We start from the raw sequence: 19,475 nt of genomic DNA on the forward strand, positions 1-19,475 counted from the left end.
CTCCATCAGGGGAACTGAAGCCTTGCGCTGGAGTCAGCGATCAGGAAGGCACTGACCCACAGACGGACAGACAGACAGAAAGGCAAGGCAAGCCCTGCGACAGGAGCAGCAGTACGAACCCCAAAGGCAGGCAACCATCTGCGTTGGGGTCCCGGGGAGAGCTCAGGGCAAACGCGTGCCCCTGGCCTTTAGGTTACTCTTATTTCTGCACCGGGCAGAAATAAAACAGCGTGGGGAAAACCAGTTCCAGGAGAGCACACCTCCTACTATACACCGGAGCACTGGCCTCTGGCTTGCGCCTCGTCTGCTCTTCCCTTTGTCACCTTGGTGAGCAAGAGTGCCACATCTGGATGCCCACGCAGCGTATTCAGTGTTTGCTCTCTAAAGCTGTACCTGGGAATGAGGCAGGCCAGTGTCTGCATTTCTCCTTACAGAAGATGTAGTGGGGAAGGAGAACGAAGGAGAGCCCGTCAGCAACAGGCTGCTGCAGAAGTGAAAAGGGTTGGTTTAAAGAAAAATTTCACTCCTAGAACAAAAGGAAATATTTCAGTATATTTTAATAGTAAAATGATTCCTATTTTTCAGGCAATGTCCTACCTGGGTGAGTCTCGGGAGTGTTTTTGCTTCCCGGTCCTGCTGTACCGGGGCAAAGCCTCAGAGGTCATGGCTCTACCTGTGACCGCCCGTGCAGAACAATCCCTGACAACTCGCAGAGTGCTGCCATCGCTAACACAAACACCTCCCAGGCATCGACACCACTTCCACAAACACCCCAACGGGGGACTCGACTCAGTCTCTCTCTCAGGAGAAGAGCAGGAGGAAAAAATTAGCTTTTAATAACAGTCTGGGTTGAGATTTGTAGCAGGCTACTGAACAGAGGAGATGCCAATATTTTATTTAGTAAAAAGGTATGTATTCAGGTAGCAGAACACCTTACAGTAACTAACTCGGCAGGAAAGGTTAAGTCATAGCACAGCCCTAGATCGATTTGGGGGAGTAGAATGGGGAAGACGGCGGGGAGACTGTAAGGGAAGCAGCTTCAGACTCGAACCTTGGCTTCCAATATAATGTATTCAGAAAAATATTGCATGAAAAGCCTCAGGATTTTAGTTCTTTCATAGATGTATATTTACCAGTTTTCACAAAGACTGCAGGAATACGATTATAAACAATAAATTAGGACTTCATGTTGCTATCATTTGGCATAACACAATCAGGCAATTTTTCCTTTTTAAATATAAGGCAACACAAGCCAACACATAATTTAATCCGTCTTTAGTCAAATTGCTTAACTTTGCTAAAGAGTTACCACTAAAGAACGGTTTATAGTACACTTAAAAGAATTTAAATAATGACATGATATAAGTGTACTAACTTACGCAAGGAGTCAGAAAACGTACTCTGCTAAGCTTTGAAACCTAAATATTTGTTACAGCCCAGGACTACACGTCTAAATTAAAAAAATACAAATAAATGTGTTCTAATTTTTCCATTTACGAAAAACTTTTAAGAATCTCTAGCCAACTATGACGTCACTTCAAAACTTGTTATTTTTTTTTTTTTTTTAATTTTGTATGATGTCTTAAGATTTTAAACCATGCTCGTTAAGGAAAGTTCAAGGAGCAAATACTTAAGGCTTTGTTTTTCAAAGGGCTGTGAGGGAGGCCAGTGGATGGCGGAGGCCAGTGGGTTCACCCATACACAATGCTACTCAAACCCACACTACCAGGCGACATTCATACAGAAATATTACACTTAAAAGTTACAGTGTAGAGCAATATTTTTAGCCAGTGTACATATAAAGAATCAATGCATTTATTTTTTTATTATTATTTTTTTAATTTCCAAACTTGATTGTGATCATTATGTTCAAGTATTAGTCTCATTAACAGAGATGAGAAATTTTCTACTTACAACAAATTCGGCTGTTAGAAAGGAAAGGTATGTTTTGGTACACTGAGGAGAACAAGATGCTGAGGTTACCCAGTAGTTAGTGTCTTATGGTCACTGACTCGACTAGCTGCTGGAAGTGACATGGGAAAGGAACAGAAGGAGTTAGGCACCGAGACTCTGGGAAAAAGGGATGTTATAAATAGCTTCACTAATTCCCAGAGAGGAGGATTGTTCCATTAAATCTGCCGTGGCGTTTTGATGCGCGAGGAATACAGGACCATCGGTCCCACAGCGGCTTGCGAGCGGGAGCTTTGCTTCAGATTGACCGCCTCCCATCTCAGCAGTACTGCTGCCACAATGGGACCATGGCACGACGTCCCGCACACCCGCTCACTGCACCGGAGACGAGCTCGAGTTACATTTCCTCGCCCCAAAATTAATTCTAGCTACTGGAGAGGCGGCTGAACCCTTTTTGGAGTTGTCAGTGGGTCTGGATTCCTTTCACATCAGGACGGCCAGACTCCTAGCAGCAAGGGGTTCAGACAAACTTAGCTCTTAACGCTGGCGAAAGGGGAGCGGGGAAGGGAAATATGATGCAGAAAAAAGGCAGTTACCTATGGCAGCTATGCTGCCTACGTCCCAAAACTGCCATTCCCCCCTCCTCCATACCCTGTCCGCAAAACGAAAGTGTCAGAAAAATCTGCCAGAGACTTTTGACTTTGGACAAAGTCTAAACAATGAATGCAGGTGTCTCGGCAAGAAACAGCTAAAAAGCTTCTTCCTATATTAATGCCTAAATACATACCCCTAGCTAGCTCTTTTCAAATGTAGGCTTCTTTTTCAATTAAATAGGCCTCTAGACAGTGCAAATGGTCAATGTTTAATGCATTAATGAAATGGGCTTTCGAGTTGAAAATAAGCCCTGCTTCCTGACAAATTCTGTTACTCTTAATCTTCAGAGGAAATTGAGATGGAAATTTAAGCAGCTACGCTACCTCGCTCTTGACGGAGCTAGGGAACAGATGCAACTGCAAAACCCTGCAGCAACTCAACATCAGTCCAGCAAGGAGCTACTAAGCAGAAGGCAAAAGCTGCACAAAGGGGATTCTGTGGTGAGGAAAACAGCTGTGGCGTGAAGTAGTGTAATGAAATTCTTTGACACAAAACGCATGTTAAATATTTGATGCATAAAGGAGATAGATAACATGTAAGCAAAGCTTTTAAATATACAGTATGTCTTCTTCCAATGGTTACTATAATGATCACACAAGTTTGCAAGTTAAAAATGCCTTGCTTATTAATTAAAATTAAGACTAAACCTATAATTTTTGTCTGTGAAAGTGACTGCAGCCTATCTATACCCTGGGTGTTGAATATGAAGATTTCGACTATCGGATGGTTCAGGTGCTCGGTTCATGGGAGGCCGATGGACTTTTCCCAGCACAGCCATGCTCTGATCTCTGAAGCAGGACTGCTGGAAGTCCCCACTTAGGTAATCCATGGTCTGCATCACATTATTCTGGCTGGATGGGCCAGCTCCAGCTCTGTAATGAGTTCCTCCTGCACAATCTAGCGGTGCTCCTGCTGGCTGTCCCCCATGGAAAGGCATGGCGAGGTCCTGGGACCCAGAGCTGTCACTGTTGGGTGTGGGCAGAATGTTATTCCAGATGGGCTGGAAATAGTGCCCATTGGTATATGGCAAGGGTCCCTGCAACCCATTCACAGGTGGAGAAGGCGTGGGCTTCTCGATGGGGGGCTTCAAGCTGAACGACTGGCCCATGCACAGTTCTTGAGGGTAGTTTGAAGTTTTGCCAGGAAAACTCTGCCCTGCGATCTCTCTCTGAGGGTGCTTCCCTGCGAGTCCAGCAGGCCCAGCAGCATCCCCACACATTTGCTGCAGATGTGCAAGCTGGTGCTGGTTCCACGCAACCGATTTGATTTCGTTCTGGTACGCGGGCGGCACCCTGTTAATATTCACCATGGGCACATTAACAGAGGCAGGAGGAATAGCAGCAGCAGCATGATCTACAGGGTTTACTACACAGGAAGGCATGGGTGTAGGGACATTGTGAGTAGATACCCTGGTACTTGCATTGATAAGCAGGTTGCGACTTATAGGGCTGGGGTTTGCAATCTGTCCCTCACATACTGAGGTAGTGCTAATGCCAGCTCTGGCCTGGCAGAACTGGTTAATCTGGTGCACAATGCTGCTCAGGTCCGGTGGCTGGTTCTGCTGCAGGGTGGCAGCCATAGAGAGGGGAATGGTTGAGGTAGACACGGTCACATTCGGCGGCGCATCTGCATCCGGCATCTTTCTGCTTCCATGTAAACCTGGCTGCAGCAAAGGATTTGGGGGGTGCTGCAGAGTCTGGTGTGCCATGGTCTGAGGATGCTGCAAGCCCTGCGGCTGCTGCATATTCTGAGGGTGCGGCAGCGTCTGCGGCTGCGGTATCCCCTGAGGGTGCGGTAAGCTTTGTGGCTGTGGTATACCCTGAGGGTGCTGCAAAGTCTGTGGCTGCGGTATACTCTGGGGGTGCGGCAAAGTCTGTGCATGCTGGAGAGCCTGCTGGCGAGCAAGCGCCTGGGGGTGGGTTAAAGTGCTAGGTGCAACGTATGGTGTGGAAGGGGGATTCATCATCGCTTCTGGCAGCAGACGCGTGCGTGTCCCGTCAAAGTCTTTGATAATTCCTTTTGCTGGAGATTTGACTATCGCCAGGAGGCCTGTTTTTGTGGTGGCCTGAGACGGGTAGGGACTGTACCTCTGGCCCGAAGTATCAAGTCCGTTCACAGTACGGCGTATGTGTTTCCTCTGGGGAACCTTGACACTGTTTGGAAAAATTTTTATAGTCAGTGGATTGTTGGCGACCTTCTTAGCATAAGCATCCAATTCTGCTGGGGTAGGATACTGTGCAGATCTCATTTTCTGTGTAGTGTCCCCTGCGGAGAAAGGAAATTCGTCAATACTGATTCTGGTAAGCAAGGGATCAACCCCAGGGCAACACAGTTGCACAACAAGGGTAGAAAATCTCCAAGGAATCAAGAGGCAAGAACTTCATCTTCCCAGACCAGCAGACCATGTACCAGATACCTCATTCCCTTTATTACCTGGTGACCAACACAACCCCCAGTTCAGCTTAAGGCAAGACCTGCCTAGGGGAGCAAAACAAAACCACTGTTTTCATCAGAGTATGTTTACAGTTGGAGAAAAACAGGTAACATGCTATAAACATCAGATTGTCTCCAGCTTGAAATATTTCTTATGGCTTGCAGTGGTGGGCTAGTGTCTATTCTCTCAATTTGAGGCTGCCTCCCTATGGTTCTTCAAGCCATTCTCAGTATCTTTATCTCGTAATTCAAAATCAGAAAGTTATGAATTAAACATTAAACCCATGTAAAGCTGAGGTGGGAACCATACTGTGATGGGTCGACCCTGGCTGGACACCAGGTGCCCACCAAAGCCACTCTATCACTCCCCCTCCTCAGAGGGACAGGAGAGAGAAAATATAATGAAAGGCTCGTAGGTTGAGATAAGGACAGGGAGAGATCACTCACCAATTACTGTCACGGGCAAAACAGACTTGACTTTGGTAATACATTAAACTAATTTCCCCATCAAAATCAGAGTAGGATAATAAGAAATAAAACCAAATCTTAAAACATCTGCCCCACACCTCTCCCTTCTCCCTGGGCTCAACTTCACTCCTGATTTTTCTCTACCTCCTCCCCCCCAAGCAGCACAGGGGGATGGGAAATGGGGGTTGCGGTCAGTTTGTCACACGTTGTCTGTGCCACTCCTTCCTCCTCAGGGGGAGGACTCCTCACTCTTCCCCTGCTCTGGCGTGGGGTCCCTCCCACAGGAGACAGTCCTTCACGAACTTCTCCAACATGAGTCCTTTCCGTGGGCTGCAGTTCTTCATGAACTGCTCCAGCGTGTGTCCCTTCTACAGGCTGCAGTCCTTCAGGCACAGACTGCTCCAGCATGGGTCCCCTGCGGGGTCACAAGTCCTGCCAGCAAACCTGCTCCAGAGTGGGCTCCTCTCTCCATGGGGTCACAGGTCCTGCCAGAAGCCTGCTCCACCACGGGCTTCCCACAGGGTCACAGCCTCCTTCGGGCATCCACCTGCTCCAGTGTGGGGTCCTCCCCGGGCTGCAGGTGGAGATCTGCTCCACCGTGGACCTCCCTGGGCTGCAGGGGGACAGCCTGCCTCACCATGGTCTTCCCCACAGGCTGCAGGGGAATCTCTGCTCTGGCACCTGGAGCACCTCCTGCCCCTCCTTCTTCACTGACCTTAGTGTCTGCAGGGCTGGTGCTCTCACATATTCTTACTTCTCTCTCCAGCTGCAATTGCGTAGGTTTTTTTCCCCTTCTTAAATATGTTATTCCAGAGGCACTACAACCGTCGCTGATGGCCTTGGCCAGCAGTGGGTCCGTCTTGGAGCTGGCTGGTATTGGCTCTGTTGGACATGGGGGAAGCTTCTAGCAGCTTCTCACAGAAGCCAGCCCTGTAGCAAACCCCCCCCCCAACCTTGCCACACAAACCCAATACACATACAAAGCACTTCAGCTCAAGCCTCCGTTTACATCTGAGTTCTTTTCTAGATGCTGACATCTGAAAGCACTTTGAGTGTCTTTTTGTCCATTAGGAAGCCCTTGTCAGTCCAAGTTCAGTAAATGGAAGGAGGCTACATGTGCATTATTTTACTGCTTGCAATTATTTCTTCAGCTGAATTTTCAGTGTGGCACCTTGCTAAGGACTGCATCCTTGTATCACACAGAAAAATTATGTGATTACCTCACAAGACTAAAAACATGTTACTCCCCAGACACAGACAAAAGACTTCTGGAGACAGGAGTGTGGTTTCACTTACTCCAATTCACCAGATACCTACCTTGCCCACAAGCTCAAACTGCTTCTGGAAAGAACTTCAGAAATCTAGGGAAATGTCTGTGCCTCTCTCACTACAATCATATTCCAAGCAGAGAGTTGGGCCGTTCCCCTACCACAGCTCTGCTGCTTAACTCCTATGGGACTACTGCTTTAGAAGTGATTTTATAATCTTCAAATAATGGCTTGCAGCTTTGACAATCCGATTTTGCTGTTGCTTAATTCCCCCCCCTGCCCCTTGCAAACAGTTTACTGGAAAAAAACGCCCATCCTTTTCAATGAAATTTTCAGCATCCCCATGCCATCTGCTGCTGTGCTGAAAGACTGGGAAATGCAGCAGCCAGCTCCTCCAGAGCCCAAGAGCACCCCAGCCCCACATCTGGTCCTCTGACCCAAGGAATCTAATGCTCCAAAGAGCTTGATACTCCCAGGCAAACAGCCCTTCCTCTTGAAAATCCACCTCTGCTTCTTCTAAGCAAATTGCCTCCAAAAGACTCCTGAATACACGAGTACCAGCCTTCCCTCTCTCTTTGCATCCTGCAGCTTCCAGTCTTTACAAGTGAGGGACAGCAGCACTGCTCTAAGAGCACTCACTTTCAGAAAGTAAGGGTCAGAAAATGGAAAATAGGATGGATACCAAAAGAAAGGATAATTATAGAAATATTAAAAATATCTTTTGTGAAATACACAGCTTTGCAAGCAGGTTGTCTTGCATCTCTAGCACAGCATGTACCACGGCACTGCTTCTACTCTTACTCCCTGTGCTGTCCAAACACTGACACGTACCACCCTTTCTCTTAATCAAAGGAAATGCTCATTTGATATTAACCCGAACATCCTCTTTTCACATCCCTGTACCTCCTGCTGCAGGCAGGTGGTTTGTATCTGTCCTTCTGAGTGAGCTGCTATGCTCCTAATGGAAAGAAGAGCCTCTGAATGGCATTTGCCAGTACTACCTTGCCTCAACAGCCAAGGCCTTCATGAAATCCCAATCTTTATTTTTAGCATTGCCCACACTCATTAAATTCTGTTTCTTCCCCAAGAGATGACCCTTGCAACTCACCATGAATCAGAGAAGAACCATCAACTATGGACAAAGGAACCCACAGCTGTCTGTATTACCGTTTATGTTATACTTACAGCCATTGTCACATAAAGCTTTTACTTTCAGATGGAAAATTAAGTAGATACTTTAAGACACTGTTACCTTCAAAATTTCCCAAGCTGGTTTCCATTTCTATAAGTATATCAGCAAATTAGGTGGTAAATATAAACACTGAACAGATACACTAAATATTCTTTTACCCAAGCATCTATTTTTCTGTTATACAGGAACTGCGATGGAAGCTTTTAGAAAGCAGCTAAGACACCAATGTTTGAACAGGCTGCAGCTATCGGTTACAACACCTCTGTAATCCCGAATATGGAAGAACTCCTTCCTCTGACGAGAGAAAATAACCCCTCAGTTAAACTTAAATGACGCACCAACATCATCAAGTTTGTCATCCCACCAAATGGTAAACCATCTTTTAAATCCCTTGGACAGGATCTTCTGAAATGAACCACCATTTCAAACAGCACCTGTTTTGCGTACCACTAAGATTACGCTCCTTTTACTATGGACTAACTCAGCCATTCTACTTAGGCCTGAAGCTGATATATTTCTGAGCGTCCCAATGTGCTGCTTAAAATGCACTTTGCTAGTAGTTCCATAGGCAAGATTCGATGACTGTAATAATTAAGGCACCAAAAAATTAGGAGAAAGGAGAAGGGCATTACGGGGCGAGCAAGAGTCTGAATATCCCATACAAATATCCTACAAACCAGTAAAGAACAATTAGGTCTGGTAACTAAGTGAATGGAAAAGCAGCTTGAGTAGACTGAAAGAAAATGCTGGTATTGGAATACGCTCATCATTTGTGTGCAACTGCAAGAATTCTGGATCAGGCCATAAAATGATGAGGCAGATGAACAAGCTACATTAAGAAAACAATGGGATGAGCTCCACAAAGCTACCTAATGGTAAATGCAAGGCTGAATACTTTTGTTGAAAAGTAATTATTTCATGTTTACTGTAAGGTAAAGCTGTGCATATGAGCAATTACCCCAATAAATTGGTGAGCTGCAAGTTCACACTCCCGCTAATCCCGTGGCAACCAATTCATCTGGTCACATTCCTGTGCGCGTCTCACCGCTGGAGCTATTTTTATCATGAAATGAGATATATTTCTCTGCCTCACCTCAGCAGTAATGTAACATCTTTTAAGTGCATTTCACGTTAAGGCTTTAAAACCCACTGCTTTTAAAACTGCCTACGGTTAAATCTTCATTAACATTAAACAAAATAAAAACAGGCCTTCAGGATTCCTACCCTAATGAGAGCATCTGTGTTGGGACAGGCGAAAAACAGCTGTGCCCATCTTCTGCATAAAAATCTCAATTGCAGCAGTTTCTCTACAGGCTTTACAGAAAGAGCCCTCACCCCTAGAAAGGACTCAATTTAGCTGATGACCCTATATTCAGTCCCAACCTGCTCTTCGCTCTTTTGTTCCCCCTGCCCCCCAACAAAAGCTCTCTAAGAAGCACCTTTCACCTTGACTTTGCACCACTGTCATGAAAAATCATCCTTTTTCTCCCAGGCCTTGTAGCACTGCTGCTATGTCCGACAGCAGCTATAGACACTGCCTCAACAGTCTTGCCTCAAGTATCCTGACTGACTGGTCAGGTTTATACTGGAGTTACTGGGAGGAAGGAGAGAATATCAATACGGAGTCAGTGAGAAATCCCCTGCGTGGATAGGGATGAATTTCAGGATTAGCCTTTCCTGTGATGCAGGCTGGAATTCAAAGAAAAACACTGAAATTGGAAGTCCTGTAGTGATTAGTTTCTAAAGGAAAAAATATGTGCATATTAATCCACAAAACTCCTACTTGCACAGACCACCTTTAAGAAAAAAGCCTCTTACCTGAAAGTGAAATAATAATAATAATAAAAAAAAGATAATTGAGCTAATGTGGATTTTAAAGCATTAATAAAAAGCCTGATCCAGAAAACTACACTTAAAAAATTACTAATACAAACACTCTAAGTCTGAATAAAGGCTGTCATGTGGAGTTCTGTGTCTTTTATAAAAGCAAGAGCACTATTATTAAAGACTGCTTCCAACCCCCCATCAAAAGTCACAAGTCACCGTTCATTAAAAATGCTCATTAAGTCAGCTTTCCTTTGGCCAGGGGCTAGACTACTTGTGCATATACAGCATGGAGAGAAATGCACCAATTAATCTTACACACATCTGCAGCAGGGGTGAGCAAGGTCTGTACAAGCAGTTTCATTTTCCATATAAATCAGAACAAACTGGAACAGCTGAGCGCTACCACTGCCAGCCAGTGCCTGCCAGCTACTTTATGTCCTCAATTCTTTTAAACGCAGTACCCGGAGCTCTTCAGTAAGCAGGATACAGCAATTCTTTTCAGCACAGGGATAAGCAGTTCTCAGAAACAGCATCAGGTACTATCAGGTTAAGAAACTGCCCACATACCAGCATGTTGCCTCATAAATGTGTTATTAGCAAATACCTGATTTATGCACAGCTACCCTCACATGAACCTCAACAATTTGCTTTCAGAACTAAGCTTTTCAATCCACCAAAGAAACTTCACATAATGCAAGGACTCAGGCACGTTCTCACCACAACAACCTATCTTTTGAATAAGCATGTTTTGGTCAGCAAAGCTTGAACTGGAAATGGAAAAGAGAAAGGAGAGGAATGCCTGGTTTCATGCCATCTAAGGAAGTCCTTCTGTGAGAAAAGATTTCTACTATTGTCGAAAGTGTCATTACAATTACCAAGCCTGTGGAGTTAGCATAAATGCTATGCAAGTGCTGTGGGGGAGCACATGTGTGTACGTGAACAGTGTCATCCACTTCTGGCGGGACCAGGACTTTGAGCATGTCACCCTTAATTGCAAAATTCTCTTACCTATTTTCAGTAGCATCACAAGCCTTAATGTATTAACAAGTTAGCTACAACTGGACTGTAAATTACTTTGTTTTAAAGAGCAACGAGTCCACCAGCAAACTGAGGGTACGGAGATCTCCCAATGCACCTTTCAAATACAAGAGACAGGTCACAGCCCTAAGAACCAAGTACACAGATCTTAACGTAGAAACTTTGGTATTTCTGTAATTTCAGCTGAACAATCAATGTGCAACTTCAGTGATAAAGAGGAGAGACAAAGTAAGATTTAAAAAAATCTGTAGCCAGTAAACTTACATTCCCAAGCATAAGTTGTTCTTAAAAATACTAGCACAGCTATCAAAAAAATGACTGAAGTTATCAAAAAAGAATTACCAGAGTACTCTGCAGACATATTTTCAGAGGCACCAAAGAGACATCAGAAGGAAGATGGAAACTTTGAACTTTAGTAATTTGGGCTAGATCACTATTATTTGCAGTATATGCCCCAGGTATGTAGAACAACAGAGCTGCTGACCTCAAAAGGTTTGCATTAGCCTGATCCAACTTCTATTGGTGTCTAGGAGTAAGTAATTAAACAAATGGAAGTGAAAAGGAGTCAGGAAAAAGTTGTGTTAAGAAGCAAGTCAGCTGGCACACTTTTAGCACAAAATGTTTTCAGCAAAGAGGCACGAATCTCACAGAAACCTCACTTGCATTTCATCTTGCTGTGGTTAAAATTAACCTTTATAAAGCCAGGAAGGGGGGAGAGCTTGCTGCACACACGTGAACCTCCACAGCGATTTCTCAGAGCCATTATTGATGGATGCCTTGAAGGCATAACAAAAGAAAGACTAACATTAAATAGTTTTTCCACTGTATCCTAAACGTTTATGTCACAGCTGTACCAGAGCCAGATTTAACAGTTAACCACATCCTGCAGACAAAACGTCACTCACATTTCTGAAGTCCAGTGTTCATCTGCGTGTAAGAAAGAAGCTGAAAGGAGAGGTCACCTGGTCCTGGCAGACAGGCCAGCATGGCAGACAGGCACTAACACAACATGGGGCATTCACTCCTCTGCACACTGCAACAACAGAGAGACAATTCAAAGTTATAATACAAGGAGGAACAGAGAAAAGAAAGCGGCAAAGAGCCATCCCTTGGTGAAGGCCTGACCAAGCACAGATGCGCAACCGCTGCTCCGGCCCTTACTGCATCTCAGAATGGCAACGGAAATACTTCAAGAAGTGCGTCGTCTGCAGGGTTAAAACCAAAATAGCCGTCTCGCTCTCCTCTGCTGCTTGACACACAGAGGATAATCCATAACTCTATCCTCAAATTTCAAAGGTGGTTGTTATGAATGGTAAAGAAACCACCATCATTTATTTTACTATATATTGAAATGTGCTGGCTATCTACCAGGTATAGCCAAAGCAAGTCCTCTGGAGAAATCCTGTCAACTGCTCTTTTACATTTAATAAAAAGGCACGGCATGCATAAATTGAAGGCAAAGTATGCAGCACTCTGCCTTGTGGCAAGATTAAGCTGCATGCTACAGCTTGTAATTTCTGTGGTCCATTAGGCTGAAAGATGAATGGCTACAACTTCCTTCATTTCATAGGAGACTCGCTGACCTGCACGGCTCTGGGTTAGACAAACGGCAAGACGTGCCTTCTGCACAAAGGAGCTGCAGAGGTGCCACCATCCTCTACTGCAGAGGTTCAGCATTTAGGAAATCAAACCTCGAAATGAATGCACTGAGCACGAAAGCCCTTTATATATAAACACTGCACAGCTACCCTCAAATCCCATCACTGGCATACAAAGCAGCGGTTCCCAGCAACAAAGCTAACTCAGACTCAAAGTCTCCCAACGTTACTAGAATTACGGAGAGAAATTTAAGTTGGAACAAGGTCTCTAGAGACCACCTGGCCCAATCCCCTGCTCAGATACCCCCTGCCACAGCTACTGGGGCAAGCCACAGCCAGCCACGAGCACTTTAGAAAGCTCTGGGAAACGGGCTGGCTGACCCAAGCTGGAGAAATCAGTTGACTTCTCCTCCTTGCCCAGATCTCCGAAAGCATTGGTACTGCTCTACAGGGAGTGCTTTTGCCAAAACACCCAAGGAGCAGCTAGAAAGGCCTTGGGGCTTGTTATATGACCCCCAAAACATGGAAACAGTTGAAGGCTTCAAAAGTTATAGGCTGATTTAATTTCAGTCATTGTTTCACAAACCCCAATTAAAGCAACTGGGGAGGCATTCAAAGATCAAAAGAGGCGAAGCGGAAAGCTCGAGACCGACACGAGAAGCCATGGCTGCAGAAACCCTGCAGAGGCCACTTCTGAAAGAGCCGTACTGCTGAGGACTGCGTAAGTGATGTGAATGAAACCTTTGGATGACACCCGACACGGCAACGTCAGCGCTGCGTCCTGGATAGCACCACTGCCTTCATGCTCCAGAAAGCTCTGAAAGCCGATTTCTCTGCAGGAACGTTTTAAAGACCTTAATTTGAAACCTAACCTCACGCCACCATCACAGTCAGACCGCCCAAGGAGTACTTGCACCAATACAGCAAACAGCGTGGATTTAAAGCTTTCCCAGAGCACAGCAATTACTCTCTGTGTATTATTCATTAGCTCCATGTTTATATGCACCTCCTCAGTTCAACATGCAAAAGCTGATTAAACCAGCATCCAAGAAACCTCATACAAATATTAATTTACAAAAAATTCTGTATCTTCTCTGTGCGAGTGCTCTCAAAAGCCGACCGAGCGTTGCTGAGCGAGCCCGTTGGGTGGCACTGTGACTAACAATTAAAAATAGTTTTGGGCACCGAATGCCATCTTGACAACTCCATGCTATTGCCCATTCACCCTGCCCACTCAGAGTAACGGTGACTCAGTGCCGTGAGAAACAAACACACAACCTCACCAAGCTGCAGGGCTGACAGCACAACCACCAACAGAACAAGTTTACATCATTCTCCATTTCATCCCTAGGAGACAGTAACGATCTGCACTACCAGAAGTCCAAGATATGTACTTGTAAAACGCTGTAAAATAAATCTAAACCTGGTTTTTCTTCCCACCCTCTGTAGGAGGTGGAGTTCTTGGAGACTTTCAGAAGGTGTTCAGAAATGATGACTGAACACCTCTCACACCCACAACTTAAAGGAATTGCTTTAGGAACTGAAAAGTTGCTCGACCTTTATAGATGAGATTCATTCATTACTATAAGTATGCAATGTTCAGTGAAACTTTGCAAACAGCCTGTGGGCAGCAGTTTCTTGCCCCAAATTATGCCCAGCAAGACCAAAAAGACAAAACAAGAATCCAGCTCCTTTTAATCAGAAGACAAAACCACTGTGAGTTGCCAGAGCTTTACCTGAGTAAGCAACAGAAACACTCACAGTCAGCAAGAAAAAAATAATAATTGTGTTTTCCTTTTTTCCTCATTTCATCAACTTCAGAAGACTGGCAAAAAAAAGACCTATTTCACAGCAAAAAGCAGACAAACAAAATTAAGAGCCTTCACCATAGTCAGAAAACCATCAGATCACACCAGTCCCATATTCACCTAAACATCTACCTTTTACTCCAGTAACATCTGATGCCAGCCCAGCATTACTTCCCAACCCTGCACGGCCAAAGGACCTTAACCGATGGCAAGTTTGTGTGCAGCCCCGAGAGAGAGAAAAGCGCTCTGCAGCGCAGCACTGCACTCAACGTGCTCTTTGAACAAGTAGCACTTCTGACAGCAAGATATGCAGAGGGTTTGCTCACCTGCTCCGTCATTAACGCTCATTATAGCCTGAACACTGTGACTCTTTGAGTAAGCCTCTTGCTGAAGTGCCACAGAGAGGCTCAGCGCCATGCACACAGCAATAAACAGGATAATGGCACATTAGGAGAGAGAACAAGTGATTAAGAGTGGTCACAGCATTCAACTCGGAATAGCCAGGCTTCTGCAGTAAGACAGCAGTATTTCCTTGAAGGTCAAAACATGTATTTACAGAAGCTTTAGCTCCAATACAGAGAGTAATGTTTCAGAGAAGGCTATAAAGGCAAGTTTTTCCCGCAGGCAGATAATCATTTTAGGCAATGCCAAAGGTTCATAAAAGACTGGGGTGGCAATAATCATTTTAAAAGAAATACTGGACTTACAAAAATAATTTGAAGTAGAAGCATAAAATCATTCTTTTAGCTTGATTTGCAATAACCAAATTGATGCCATCTAGGTCACTGCTGAGCATTAAAAAAAGAAATTCAGACTTACATAGAAGTGCTGACCATAAGTCCATCACTGAATTCCATATTATAATTAAAAATCCTGCTCCAATTTTTGTTCTCTATGAAATTAATATAGTTTTTCAAAACCCAGATCTCAGTATTTGAAAACAAAAGCATTTGAAATATCTTTACAAAAAAGCCCGTTCTTTTTTTTTTTGATAGAAATTAATTAACATTTATTCCCTTTGAGATACTCAGCACCTGACTACTACTTTCTGACCTGACTCTTCTTCAGCCCGAGCTAGCACAGACAACTCCAACATACCACCCAGCTAAAATGAAGTGAACCCCCCCTCACGGACTGTATTTGGGATTGAGGTGAGCACTAATGGCTGTCTCAAACTGTTGTTACGCACGGTCTCCGGTTGGCAGCGCAGGGTCTTGACACAAAGGCAGCTGGGCCCATCATCCCCTCCTGCGCTCAGCTTTATTGCTTCTAATTAGTCCAGAGCGGGAAGTAAACTGAACTTGGCACGTCAAGACTTCTCACTAGCAGACTTGGCTCCATGGCAGCAACTTGTGTGGGCACCAGCACCTGCAAAGGTCCCTGCAGGGCTGCTGCCCCAGCCCCTCCAAAGACCGCAGTGTGTTACTGGGGGAACCAGAATGGACACAGTGAATCAAGACCAAGGGGTTTTTGCACTGTACCAGGCTCAGTAACGCTGTCATCTAAACCAGTCAGCTGCGAACTGCAGAGCAAGCTGACAAGTAGGCTTTGGCACCTGGCAATGGAGGGCAGCTGTAAAACCCTTAAAGTTTTTAAATTGTATTTTAAACTGATTCTGTATACTGCCAAACACAGCGTAACGAGCTTTGTCTTGAAAATACATATAAAAAGATAAACTACATTCCTGGAGGAAAACAATCTTTAGATTGGAATAAATAAATAAATACCCTTCTTTGAAGTGATTTTAATCTAATCTGGCTGCAGGATATAATCTTAACAGCACACTTACTGCAGGACGGTCTATGAAACAGCAGGTTTAGACACATGAACAGATTTTTTTTTCTCCTAAGAGTTATTAATAATTAAATCAAAGCATGTTAAGCTTAAGAGAAATTTGCAGTGCTTGGGATTTGGGGGTAGTTGTCACATCCCCACAAGGACTGTTAAGTTCAGCCAGCCTTACCTGCACATCAGGGTGTTTTTTGGTCCAGGCAGCACAGTGTCCCCTGCACTGATTTTCAGAGTAAGTCCTGTCACCACCAAGGCTCACTGGGTAGGACAGAAGAACTCACCTCCTCCCACTGCCCAGGGACACCCTCCCTGTAGAGCTAAGAATCAGTTCCAGTAAAACTTACCATGATATTGCCTTTCTGGACAAAAAAAATAATATATTATTTTCTGGCTGATATTCAAAGCTTAGTATTGCCTCTGCCAGACCTGGTGCTCCTCAGGCCGGGGAGTACTTTTACAAGCTAGAGTAAAACCTAGGTGTAAAGCAACTTGGTACTACTAGGAAATTCTAATACTCTAACACAGCTTTATCATTATATAAACAGACCACATATGCAGAGTTATTGCCAAGTTTTTAAATACGCCAGTCTCTGAAGCTCCCAAGAGGCCTTACAGGGTAAGCACACAAAGGAAACACTCCCCACAAACCATCCCCGGCCAGTGAAATATGGGCAACTGAGCTGGTTTAGACGAAAGCAAGCTGGTGAAGTCTAAAGTTAGGTTCCTGAAAGTAAACACGCATGTCTGAAATTCCATGATTAACTGTGGGCTTGTTCACAAAGCCTGGGGGCCAGGAGGAAGCAGGAGCATCCACCCACACACAAAAGAAAAGCTCCAAACTATTCCAAGTTTCCAGCACCCTGGGGTCCCGTAAGCCGTTTGAGGGTTGTTAAGCGCTGATATGCTTCGCTTCTCCTCGTTATTCACAAGGTAGTCCCGTGAAGTTCCATAACCGCTGGTGGGATTTACGGCAACCCCCAAGCACACGCGGCACATTCCCAGTTCAGCATATATAAATGCTGCAAACAAAAACAAAAACTAACTCAGGTTGTGAAGTTTCTTTGGTACAAATGTCTGTAAGAGCTTGCCAGGAAATGTAATTGAATCCGGGCCAATTTTCATGCTCCAAGGGAAACTCAGTGTCTCATTTACCCCCCAGCAAGCTGCTCGAGACCAAGTGACACTCATTCCTTTTCCCTCTCCCAAAGTAACCTAAATCTAGGGGTTTCAAAAATTTGTTCGTGTCAACTGCAGATGCTGAACCCTCCGCCAACCTCAGTGTTCAATATGATTCCTTCCAGTCAGCCATGCCTTGCCTGACACTGTCTAGGCTGATCCTGCAGGCTTCCTGCCTTTCTCCAGCCCTAAAACTCCCCTTTATTCTTGGGCACTTACCAGAATGGCCCTTTCCCAGGACTGCTGAAGAGCCAGAGATAAATCTTACCGTTTCCTGGAACAAAATTACCAAACTAGCACTGTATTCATCGCCGGCCGGTATCACATCCTCTTAATGTTTTATAAATGGAAAACTGCAAAATAATGCGCAGAGAGGTAGTCTTTTGAAATGGCAATAAATCACAATAGCATCGAGTGTACTTGGGGATAAATAAATAGGAAGACTGAACAATAGAAAGTCGCCTTTTGTAACAAGGGGAGTGCAACATCAGCATCTGCCAGCACAGGACCTTTTGGCTTTCTGCATTCAGGTGGACCTTTTGTAGAGCCCTCCAACAGTTTCAATCAAAATCAATTTTTGCTTCTTGCAGTTTAATTAACTATGATTTTGCTTGTGAACCATTCCACCTTTTAGGCTGACCTCCATTTATAATGTTACTCAGGCAACAAAATTAAACAGTTTGGAGGGGAAGGCAGAGAGAATTCAAATGTACGTGAGGTGCTTTGGGAGAGGGGAGGCACTTGCTACAGCACAGCTCTGCTCCTCTCCCCGAGCTGAGAGGGCAATGCTCAGCAAGGAAGAAAATGAAGAAGCTTTGGGGTAACAGCACTTAAATGGAATATTGTTCACATCACACTCCTCATGCCCAAGGGCTACCACTAAAGGCTTCTAGGTGAGCAATTTTGAACAGGATGTAGTGCAGTAAAAAAAGCCAAGGCAGCGGCTCTCGGCTCCAGGCGGGCAGGTACTGCCACATGTGACATCAACTCCATCAAATTCACTCTTCGGATAAAGTAGCAGTGAGCTCAAGGTTATGATCTCAGAGTTTAAAAAGCCTTTTTTTAGGTCAGTCCCAAGAGATTATTTTAAAACACAGTACTACGCATCTTCTGAAGACTAGAACAGTTGGCTTTAATTGTAAGATGGATTTTTACATAGCTTCTGACCTTTCATCTAATTGAGGCCTAAAGAAGAAAAAAAAGAGGAAAAGCTATACGTCACTTCAGTTATTAAAATCCATCAAGCTCAGACTTTAGCCTTGGGATAACCACAGCCAAAAAATTGACTTGCAAGTAATTATCACTGCTATCTGCAATAAAAGTTAATTGGACATAATTGAACTAAAGCCCTAATCTGAATGAAGCTGTTGCTGGCAAGAAGCCTGCTCCTGCCTGCACTTTGCAAATGAAACTCCTAGCAGTAAAATGGACAAACGGGAGGCTGCTTTTACAGTCTGCCCACTGCAAATCACAGCGCAATTCTGCAAACAGCTCGTTAGCTGGGCCAAGATAAAGCCATTAGGAGGGCCCGTCCTCACCAAACACACCCTTTGACAATACCCAAACATGGCGAAGGCATAGAGTTTCAAACACAAGTTTCACTTTTACTGACCTCTTAATTACATGGACTGAAACGTCACGAGATGCTGGTTTCATCAGCCCTCGAACGCTGTAAATACCAGTACAAATAATGTACTTTTTGAGCACGTAAAGATACCAACTGAAAAGGTTTTCAGTGCTGATAATTTACCACCTTCATGCAGTTCAATAGCCTTTCCTGTTCTAGGACCAGCTTCTTTCAACTCTGAAGCGGAGCAGACAATTAGCTGCTTTTTGTGCTCAGCCCATGCAGGTGGCTGGGGGAAGGGAGCATTAAACTAAATTCCTGCTGATTCGTCCATTTATATTTTGCATTTTTGTTAACTAACAGACCAGAAAGCAGTCGTCATCCTCCATACTACTTTAGAACTTCCTTCCGATTTTAATTATTAACACTCTGCCCTTCACCAAAGTGTATCAAAGCACTTAACAAACATTACTGAAGCCACATAACCACTCTGAAACCGACAAAAATTGCACACAACTCCTTTTACAGTGGCTTAAGGTTTTTTTGACCAGATTTATGATAGAAGACTGGTGTTCTGATTATGGGCTAGCCTATGACAGAAGAGATCGAGGGAAGTATCTGGCTCATCACAGGTTCCTGATGTAATTTTGGATGAAGCATTTAATCACCCGATGCCATGGTTGCTCCTTGTTAAAAGGACAGCAGTGGGTGACAGTTTTCTACAACTGAAGAAGACCATGAAGA

At 44.5% G+C, this 19,475-nt stretch overlaps 1 protein-coding gene across 6 annotated transcripts in view; it reads right to left on the reverse strand.

The window, feature by feature from the left end:
• Positions 1-1,113: 1,113 nt before the first annotated feature.
• FAM222B (family with sequence similarity 222, member B) overlaps positions 1,114-19,475 on the reverse strand; it is a 37,605-nt gene continuing 19,243 nt past the window's right edge. For 2 of the 6 annotated variants that reach the window (XM_010573649.1, XM_010573651.1), the window contains exon 2: positions 1,114-4,830. In XM_010573649.1, coding sequence (XP_010571951.1) covers positions 3,245-4,813 — 1,569 coding nt within the window. In that variant the 5' untranslated portion in view covers positions 4,814-4,830 and the 3' untranslated portion in view covers positions 1,114-3,244. Of the gene's footprint in view, positions 4,831-11,696; positions 11,825-15,386; positions 15,623-16,160; positions 16,309-19,475 lie in introns of those variants that run through there. The other 4 variants (XM_010573647.1, XM_010573648.1, XM_010573646.1 and 1 more) reach the window with 4 other exon arrangements.

Source organism: Haliaeetus leucocephalus, unplaced genomic scaffold (assembly GCF_000737465.1).
Source record: "Haliaeetus leucocephalus isolate CR32 unplaced genomic scaffold, Haliaeetus_leucocephalus-4.0 Scaffold395, whole genome shotgun sequence".
NCBI lineage: Eukaryota > Metazoa > Chordata > Aves > Accipitriformes > Accipitridae > Haliaeetus > Haliaeetus leucocephalus.